The sequence below is a fragment of the Sinohyriopsis cumingii genome, chromosome 4 (genome assembly GCF_028554795.1).
Source record: "Sinohyriopsis cumingii isolate HCF-2022 chromosome 4, ASM2855479v2, whole genome shotgun sequence".
NCBI lineage: Eukaryota > Metazoa > Mollusca > Bivalvia > Unionida > Unionidae > Sinohyriopsis > Sinohyriopsis cumingii.
Window position 1 is genome coordinate 113,478,786 of NC_142964.1, and position 11,064 is coordinate 113,489,849.

The following is an 11,064-nucleotide window of genomic DNA, read 5'->3' on the forward strand; positions in this document are numbered from 1 at the left end:
AAATTGTTCAAAACCCATCGTGTGCCAGTAGGTTCCATTGTGTTCGATATTAGAGTGAAGATATGTTTTAATGTTTTCATCTATAATTTTCATCCACATGCCCATGTTGAATCATTAACTTTCTTCTCATTTCTTTTCAGATGGAAATCCTTAACCTGACGCTGGAATTAACAACCAGCAAAATGGCGACCGTGACTACCAACCAATCAGTTGTCAATGTTACTCAGCTGGATTCCCCAATAATGCGGAGTCGACAGGATGTGGACAAATATATCACGCCATTCATCTACGCAGTAGGTTTTCCAGGGAACTTAGTGTCATTTATAATATGGCTTCAGAAGCGAATGCGCCATTCTTCCGGTTGTTATTTAGCGTCCCTGGCAATGACGGATTTTATATTCTTGTTGTTACACGTTATGTACGAACTTCATGAAGTATGGAAGGTTGACACTGTAGACTATCCCGGAATCTGTGAATCCTTTACAATTGTTTTTCTAGCTGCACAGTATTTATCCCCGCTTCTGGTACTTGCTTTCACAGTGGAGCGATATATTTCAATTTGCCATCCATTTACAAGGGAACGATACTGTACCCCAAGGCTTGCCGTCATCATAGTTATCTCCCTTGCGGTATTTTCGCTAGCAATATGTGGTATTCAGGGCTATTTCTTTAGAGTGGACCCCGCAACGAACCTCTGTAATGTTAGAAAAGAGATTATTGAAGGAGGAACCAATTCATTTTGGACCATCTGGACATGGATAACGGAGATGCTGATCTTTCTGGTCGTCCCTCTTTCAGTGCTTATTTTTAATGTTATGGTGATATTGGAAGCCAGGAGACTGTCGAAATTTGAACAACACCAGCTTAAGAGCAGATCTCAGAAGACCTCTGCCACCACTTTTATGCTCCTCGCCGTGTCGTTCTATTTGATCTTTACCACACTTCCGGTCACGATAGTGTATGTATCATACTTCAGTTTCCCCGAAGGAAAAGATAACATAATTCAAGCAACGGATCCCATGTGGCAAAGACACTTCAAATATCTCCTTGCGCGAAAGATCATAGAAGAATATGGAATGACACACTATGCATTAAACTTCTATATTTATATGATAACGGGAAAGGTATTCCGGCAGGAATTCAAGAGACTATTTTTTCGATTCTGTGTTAAAGAAATTCCGGAACGGGTCCGCACTGAGTACTCCACATTAAGGAGTAGCTTTAGAGGGAGTATGAAAAACATGACGGTTAGGTTGACAAACGGTCATTCACATAAAGAGGGAAATGAGACTCACGTATAGAGGAGCTTTGTTAAACAAAGAATGACAAACACACATATGCATCAATAGGTGAAGGGTCATGGAGAGTGCGAATTCACATGGAAATATAGCGATGTTGAACTTTTGTGGAGAGAAGAGTTATGTTTTGTTGAGCTGTAAGAAGGTTACAACAGTTCAAGGACGCTTAAAACGGAACACTTCTACCACAACTATCACCTTCACTACCGCCTCGAACAACAACATCGGCAATACTGAGGGATACACTTAAGTGTTCAGCGGTTTTGTGCTGCAGCCGGTATTATTTCTGTGTTTGTTTTGTGATAAGCAGGTCCGGAAATACATATTGTGTAAATCACTACCAGTACCGAAAAGAGCAACAGCAACACCAGCAGCAGCAACAACAACAATAATGGATTCTGAGTTCAGGGTAAAACATTTTTGTGTTGAATAAAATTGCTGTTAGAGGCGAAATCGATGTAGAATATCAGTGGATATTTTACATTCAACATAGACAATACCATTATAATTAAGTTTTACTAAATGTCTGATTATAATTTGGGCACATTGTATACAATCGGCAATAATAATTCCTACTAATGTATTTCATTCTTTGCAAGTCATCGCAAATTAAGAAAGCCGCGGTAGCTCAGTGGGTAGAACGTCGGACTCGTTGTCCAAGCGTCGCGGGCAAGGTCACATTTCCTAAGCATAACATTACCTAATAATGAGTTAAAACAACGTCATTAACAACAAACGAACCATTTAAATCCACAATGATGATAAATATTAATACATAGTGTGAGGATCCAGAGTGTTCGCTCGCTCGCCTTCACCGATCATTGCCATCTAACTTCTGTCCGCGTGGATTCGAGTTTTGTGCTCAGCCCGTGGGTCGGTGGTTCTCCCAGGGTTCTTCCTCCACCAATAATATTGGCCGCCATGCATAGTATATCGTGTATTGCAAAATGGCATTAAAACCCACAAAAACAACATATGCCTGTTGATATGAAACTGTGTACTGTTTAATGGAATCTTATAGAAAATTAATATTTTCCACTTGTAGAAATACATTTCACGTGCATGCCTTCAGTTATACATCAGTATCTGCGATATTTTGTATTTTTGTATTTTTCCTCGTTATTTTGTAGCAGTTGCCTCTGTTTATGTCCAATTAAAATTCCTTTTTCTTTTAATGATGACGTATCTTTGGACATCAGTCTGAAAGAGAAAAAGAACAGCCTTATTCTGTGCCGGTCCACGAGTATTTTAATGTTTTCTTAATAATTATATAGAAATATATCGCCTGTTCAATGTGGGTTTCATTGTAAGCTGCTACGCAGTATTAGATACTGCTACACGCAGTAATATACATTAACTCGTAATATTTGAATACAAAATTAAGTTATTGTTGCTAATTTGATTTGTTTCCTTCTATAATCTACACGTTCATGTTTAGTGAATTGTCGTAATGCAGTTGTATCTAATGTAAAAATAAATATTCATCAAGAATAGGGTAGATTAAGTTACTTATTAGAGCTTAATAATTTGGACCATGTATTTAAATTACAAAAGATTTATTTCTCCGCACAATGGAAATAGACGTTTATAAAGCTAAGAAAGTTACAATCGAAAAGCCTACATAGAAATGATTCAGTTTACATTTCATAATTTTAGTGTATATCCAGTTTGTAAAAAAAAATCTACTAAATAGAATTGCATAAATCGGGAAAACCATGAATAGTGGCACATGTCAGCATAATAGAGGATATTTACATTATTTCGTCTTTATTGACGCAACCATCCACTTCTCGCATGATAATGAGTGGTTTGACGGTGAGGGGCAATGTTCCAGTGAATTCCTTGGAGTGAACGAGCGAAATTTATGAATACATGATTCATAGAAAAGATACTATATATTTTTAATTAGTAGCTCAACTTGAAAACAAATAATAATTATATATACTTTGGCGTTAGTATTTGAGCAAAATCATATTTTTAACCTGAAACGTTGTGATCAAATTGATAAATTTACTTAATCACTAAAACGTTTTCAAAATGTTTTAATATTTGACTTATATAGTTTCAGCGAATTAAGGTACTGGATTTATCATCTCAAAACAGCGATCTAAGCCTTGGAGAAAATCATTCAATAAACGATATGGCTTATCGTAAAGAAACGTTGTAACTAAACTAATGACTCTTTCGTTTAGGTAACTATTATTTCGTGTGCTTGGAAAGTTTCACGTTATTGCCTTCCATGCATTTATATGAAACACTTTATAAGTTAAGTGACCATAAATTGTACTAAAAAAATGATCTTCATAGAGACATTTAATTTTATAATAATCCATAAAAATAAAATAAGTCAATTAAAAATGGAACAAATTTGTGAAACTGTTTTATCGCCTTTATATAAGTCTTGATTACCTTTCCAAAGTGTACGTTTGTGAAAATCGATTTTCTACTTAAGAAAATAAAAAGAATTTTTATGAAAACTCTGCACATAGTTTTATCCTGAACTAATTATAAGACATGGTTTTAAGACAGGGTTTCACCAGGATAAACATTGTCTGTTTGAGAGAAAGACAGACAGACAGACAAACAGGGACATAATAAGAAATATGAGAAAGCATTGTTTGCAAAATCGTTTTTCTATTTAAAAAATCCTTTCATGTCTATTAAGTCGCTGAGTATATTTTTGTTTTACGAAAAATATCCATCGAACAATAATTTAAAAAAATAAGAGGATAATGAAATGTTTGAATTTACACACAAAAAATGAAAATAACCAGTGGATAAATATGAATGATCAGTGTGTGTACATTTATAAAGATCAAATAAAAAGAAGTCCTCGTATTATTCACAAAGTAACATTTCATTTTGTAAATGATTGGATGTGGCATTAAAAAATATATAGTTTGTAATACACTGAGCAATAAAATAATTATCTTTTTAACTTGTGGCACTCGGGGGCATACCGTATAATTTCAATATAGCTGACAAGTCACTAATCTCCCGTAGCGAAAGGACATTGAGTCATGAAAATAGTCATTATTTATTTAATCTACATCATCTAGTTTTTATCTTTTCATGTCTTTTTGATACACATTGATATAAGCCAAATAATTTAAATTTGATTTTTTTTTGTTTTACAATTCTCTGGCGAGATAATAATCTGTCTTCTTGATTAAAGAAATCTTCATTAAATCAAACTTTCGGATCCATGTTTTAATTGCTGCGTGAAACAGCATTATTGTTTAAACAAAATTTTATAACTTTACGTATTATCATTGTTATGTATCGATGGCTTGGGCGCAGTGGATCGATTTGTTCCTGTACGTGAACAATATCGGAATATGGGTATGCGCTCTGAAAGTATGAAAGTCTTACATGCGCAACACCTGGCGGCAATACAATTAAACACAACATTTCAATGGTATATATGGTATTTCTGCTTTCAATAGTGATTACGGTATCTCGCAGTAAGCATGTCTGAGTAAAGTATCTCGCAATAAGCACATTAACATATCCTGGCGGCAGACACACCATGGCGGCAAGCAAGGCCTTGTCTGGTTAGGATTTAAATCAGCACCCTTCTGGTCGCTGGTCTGGAATGGTAACGACTGAGCTTCAGTGGCTTCCGATCTTAGAAGAACGACTGCCCAGTTTTTTTTACTGGGCGGAACTGGGAACCAGGTTTCAATAAAAGTGAAATGCAGTGAGAGTTAAGCAATGCACTTGACGGACACATGGTATATAATAAGACACATGTATTTTACGTTTTAATGGATCGATATTTGATGTATTTTAATATCTAGACTTTAGAAACGTCAGTTTACTTGATAGTTGTTCGAAGCCCACGCTTACGTTACTGTTTATAGGATTGGCCATGGGAAAAGTTCCGAATGATTAGTGAATATAATGAGCAAATGTTCGAAACGTTAACTCTCCGACAGACATACATATTGAGCATTTTTGTATTTGCTGAAAATAGTTTGCATTAATATTCTAAATATAAATCGTATTTTTTTTATATTTTAATCGGGCCAGAAGAAATGGATACCGGATAACGGCATCCATTACAAAAATGTTCCCTAACTGTATACGACTTACTTCACACAGTCGTTGACTACAGCATTCTGCGCTGAATAAGATGGTAAGGTATATCAATATTTATCTCTACAATACGTTATTTTCTTCAATCCACCAAGAAGGAATTAAAGTAACTGTAAAAAAAAATTACGTGACACAATGCTTGTTTACTTGCATGTGATATATTGGCTTTCTATGGGAACTCGGCTTGCATTTCATTGTAACCTCCAGAGTAAATGAAAATAGGCCACCATATCTAAAAAATGGAAACAAAACCGACTCGTTAATGGAAACACTGCAACAAATGTATTGATTCTACGACGTGTCCTTTGAAAGATACCTGAAGGTGATTCATTGGCTCACCATGTCAAATCCCCTCAATTTATTTTATAATATAACCCTCCCCCTACCTACCCCGCCTGTCCGACATATTAAAGCAAGACCCCTCTGAGGTGTGAATAACAAAAGACTTGGGTGAGAATGTAAGAAATACCATCTGCACCCCAAGCATCAAACTATGCTACAGAGACACGGGGATAACAAAAATACAAAACTGTTTCTTTCGTAGAGCCTTTAGTTCTAAAATATGCAAAAACAACTGATGTGATCTTTTTAGTGTAATAACGGCATTTATATAAGCAAAAGTCTTCTTAAATACTTTGAAGCAAGTCTAACATGTGAAAACAATTGTTCCGCAGTCTTCGTACCTTAATGTGAGGTGGAATGAACTCTCTGCTTGATTGTTTTGACCTTTTCATGACCCGACCAACGCATATATGAACGTGTAACAGTTCCCATGCAAAGATTCAAGAGAAACGTCAAGCTAACGAGCTCGAACATGTATTAGGAAAGAAGTATGTTTCAAGTGCAATAGTTGGAATTACATTGTATCTATGAAAATCAAAATACATAAAGTTCTCTCTTGTACCTCGTAGTACTTCAGTAACGCATGTCGCACAGTAATTATATTCATGTAACTATAAGGCACATACTCACTATCTTTTAAATGTGTTCTTACATTGTGTAACATGCTTGCCGTGAAGCGGTATGTGTGCGTCATTATCAGCATGCATGTGTTCGAATAAACTAATTAAAAAACATGCTCTGTGTAATTAATATTTTTTCTTTTACCATCTTTTGTCTAGTTAGTAATTATCTGCGAATGAGCATTACGGCCAAGTGGATTAACGTATCCTGTTGAAAGTAACTCGAAATTTTGACCTAGCATCTTCAAATCTGGAATTACTATCTCCAAATATTGTCCCTAATTCTCCTTGATGATTAATCTGTTCATTGTTTTACCGTGTTTTCCTGTCCATATTTGTATCCCCTTACTTCTTGAACATGGATATATTACTTATCCTTAATAATCAAACAATAAATACGTGACCAGCTAATCCAAACGTTTCCATTGCCTATCAAGTATACACTATTTTCTATGTCCAGTCTGTGTACTTTACCCGTTGAGTCCCTTAAAAACAAAACTAGTCGTGAAGTCTATATAGTTCTATGACAGGGCATCTTCACAAAAATCTCAATCTGGGATTCTTTTTCTTCCTTCTTTTTCTAACTCTAGGCTCTTTGTTACAAAATGGACATTGACTCCGTGCTTGCACTTGATTTTATAGTTTTGGTCTTTGTTGATCTATTGTAATTTTGGGTTTTTATAAAAACAGGAATATCAACACACTCAAAATGATAATGAGGATGGTGAGGTCACGTGCGCTTATGATACACAATAACTGTTGAATGCAAGAGAGTGAGATAGAGACACCTCAAGAGATATCGATAGATAAGAGAATAGTACACTCTAGTGCAGGGGTTGGCGAAAAGTTTTACATAGGGTGCCACATTTTTCCGGATTAATTATAAAATGAACGAGCGCGTGCCACCAGTAAGAGAGTAACTGTTAAAATCGAGATATTTGGCTGCCCTTCGCGTGCCACACAAAACCTCTTGACGTTCCACCTTGTGGCACGCGTGCCGTAGGTTACCGACCCCTACTCTAGTAGACTCGTTTTGATCATCCAGCTAACGGGTACAACATCTTGCAATTAAATACGTCTCATTACTAATGCAAGGTGATACAAGTTTCCAGTCAGAAATAGTTCACTCGTACTGTCTAGCGCTTTAATCTCCAAATGAGTCACTTTTTTTCATTTACACTGTAGGGTAAGAATATAAATCTGACCAATCTAGTGTTCTAACTCCCGTCAGCAGTATTATTATTTTGCAAATATTATACAGCGTTGCAGGTTCCAACTGAATCACGCAGAACTGAAGTTTCTAGCCAGAAACAGTTTCAAATTCAAATTGTGTCCTCTTGTTACGTACTCTAATGCAACGTCAAAGACTTGTTTTTAAAAACGATCAATCTTTAAATTGTATTTATTTATTTATTTGCGTACGGTGTACGTTTAAATGCCAGTGACGGTCTAACCTATTTGCCCTGGAAAAATTACATCCGACCTCTAACAGATGATGTTATGACTAGTTGATTGTTGATTGATCAATGAACAGATTATCGAAACTGAACGTTTAGGAAAAGCCTGAAATACTTGCTGCATGTTGGTCAGTCCGATTTTTGATATGTACCGCCGGTCTTGAGTAGGTCGGAGTTCTCAATACCACATTATTGATGTGGGTACCTCTCATATTTCAAAAGTTTCCTCCCTGGAGCTTAAGAGGGAAGTTTTTCTTATTTTAATAAGTAGCAAAAACACACTGTACGACACACTGTACGAAGCAGCCCAGAAAATTGCATTTGCTGCTGTAATTATCGCCTACAGCGAGGTAGCAGCACATAGCTTTAACTAATCGCGTTTCTAACTTGAAATGAGTCGAGGAAGAGTAAAATCGTGTTTCGGTTTTCCTGTTTCTCTTTCGGAAGTTTCTTCTGATTTAATTTTTTTTTCAATTTTGAAATCAGCACACGTAGATCCACGTTTTCTTCTTTCCATTTTACGCAAATCCTCAATTTTTACCAACTTTAATTTAAAGACCGCACGTTAAAATAATGAAGAAAATGAAAAACATACACGACAGCGGCACATAAATCCTCATAATTATAATCCGTTCAATGCTACGGCTATTGATACCATATCTGTTCTAGATGTATGATATGGTTGTTTATACCATATCCGTTCTATATGTATGTTAAGACTATTTATGCCATATCCGTTTTATATGTATATTAGGGCTATGCACACCATATCCGTTGTATATGTATATTACGGCCATTGATACCGTATCCGTTCTAGATGTACGCTACGGCTATTGATACCGTATCCGTTGTATATGTATATTACGGCTATTTATACCATATTCATTATATATGTATGTTAAGACTATTAATGCCATATCCGTTTTATATGTATATTAGGGCTATGCATACCATATCCGTTGTATATGTATATTACGGGTATTTATACCATATCCGTTCTACATGTATGTTACGGCTATGTATACCATATCCGTTGTATATGTATATTAACGGCTATTGATACCATATCCGTCATATATGTATGTTGGGACTATTTATACCATATCCGTTTTATATGTATGATAAAGCTGTTTATGCCATACCAAGATCTGATTAGATTAGTTATCGCAAAATTTATCGGTATCTGCGATATAGGAACAAGACGCCGGATTTGAATAACAGAAAATAGATGCTAGGCCAACATTGCATGGAATAGGCTCTGCGCAATCCAAGACCCTTAATGGATAACACTTTGTTCCCCAAATCAGAAAGCATATGTTAAATCATTAAATTAGCGGAGATCTGTCTGAATAATGCAAAGGACCAATATATAAACAAAGCGCACTTTGTTTGAACGTCTTCTTGTGAACTCCATTTTGGCCACTTGAAAAGTGACTGTACGCAACCATATGTTCTTTGAAGAATACTCGACCTTATTAATTCCAACATGTGGTGTAATCTAGTAAAAAATTCTGCAGTTTGTTTTAGAGGTAAGCCACTTTGCAACAGCTGCTTGGATTTTATAGCAAACCAATATATATATATTTAAAGAAAACAAAGGTTTCCCTTTCTCTCAAACTTTAACGGCAGGTCCCTGTGATATGTGAGGTTATATCTTTACAAACAGTAAGTGTTTATTGATTATGATTTACTAGTAGTTATTGTAAAGGGTACTGCACATAAACATGGGGCAAATATTCCATGTCTCTATAATACCGCCTTGGTAATATATGTATAAACCCGCGAACAAGTCTGAAGAACGAAAGTATCTCAAGTGAAGCAATAACTTGCTTTAATTACGCCAGATAAACTAAGGTAAAGCGGAGTAGACCATGAATGCTACACAATAATTTTGTAAATTAGTTTGTCAACTTTCTTTAGAACATCCATATTAAAATGAGTACATGTACAAATAATATCCTAACCACAAGAGTCTACAAATTTACATATTACGTATAAATAAAAATTTAGAATATTTCTTTAACCATGTTACTTTAATTTCCCGATCTTCTTTTGTTTGTCACACCTTAAGCGTTTTAAGAATTTCTTCCAGGATAACGCCATGCAACCAAAAGCAGATTAAGAGAAATGAATCGATTAATGTGTAATAGTGCAAATGATGTTAGACTTTTAAAGTTATTTAGTTTTTCTTGAAGTAGAAAGAATTTATATTTCAAAATAAAAAGTTAAGTGCTAGGTCGTAAAATCATGATCAAGAGAGTGGAAGGCAGGGCATATGATATTAAAAGCCGATTATCAATAAGATTAATAAGAGACTCTCCTGGAGTACTTTATTCAATGATTATTTATAGACGAGAGCTAAAATAACATAAATCATTGGTTCAATGGCTTTGAAGTTGCAAGCAATCTGTTCGTATTTAATATCAAATTATTTAAGTGATATAACGTTGATTGCTCTAAAAATGTCATAAAATGTGGACGTTATTTCCTTATTCAAAGAGTTGCTCCTCAAAAGTCAGGGAAGCAATTGGATAAAGACGAATTGTTTGTTTATCATGGAACCATAACATTTGTTTATGACAAGTTAAGGTCCCAACAAAACAGTTTTGAAACTCGAGTTGATTCAGGATCTGAAAGACTAAGTAAAAACCTGATGGTTAGCCGGAATTAATGGTCAAGAAAAAAGGGGTGGCAAAGAAAATAATATAAAACAAAATTATTGGATACAATGAGTGTTTCATACTACAGTCTAATACAGGGATCTTAAACTCACGGTCCGCGGCCCACCAAGCCGTATCCTGTGGCCCGCAAAATGATCGGTGTCACAAGGTGTCATGAGAGATAACAAAGGTTGGATGAGAATCATAGTGCATTAAAAACAAAAACAAAAATATCGCATTAAACCCTTGCTTCAGTATCTATAAATTACTTTCGAACATTACCAGATTAAATGAAGATGCTATAAGTGTCGGTTTCCTAATAAGTGAAATAATTGCTAAATACTCAAAGCCATTTATAGAACGTCTTTTTGTTCAAGAGTTTCTTCTTAAAGCACGTGACATTTTATGTCCTGATTAAAAAAAAAAGCCATTTGAAGGTATAATCTTGTCCGCTCACACGGTTGCAAGCAGAATTACTGAGCTAGCAAGTGTTGTGAAGCGACAATTGATTCAAAAGTCAAAAGAATTTGAACCATTGTCAGCAGCTTTTGACGACGGTTCAGATGTTTTTGATACCGTAGTGTGTGAT

At 35.3% G+C, this 11,064-nt stretch overlaps 1 protein-coding gene across 2 annotated transcripts in view; it reads left to right on the forward strand.

The window, feature by feature from the left end:
- Positions 1 to 6,472, forward strand: part of LOC149801917 (putative G protein-coupled receptor B0563.6) — a 117,896-nt gene extending 111,424 nt beyond the window's left edge. For both annotated transcript variants that reach the window (XM_089956303.1, XM_089956302.1), the window contains one exon: positions 141 to 6,472. In XM_089956303.1, coding sequence (XP_089812429.1) covers positions 141 to 1,301 — 1,161 coding nt within the window. In that variant the 3' untranslated portion in view covers positions 1,302 to 6,472. The remainder of the gene's footprint in view (positions 1 to 140) is intronic.
- The last annotated feature ends 4,592 nt before the right edge of the window (positions 6,473 to 11,064 follow it).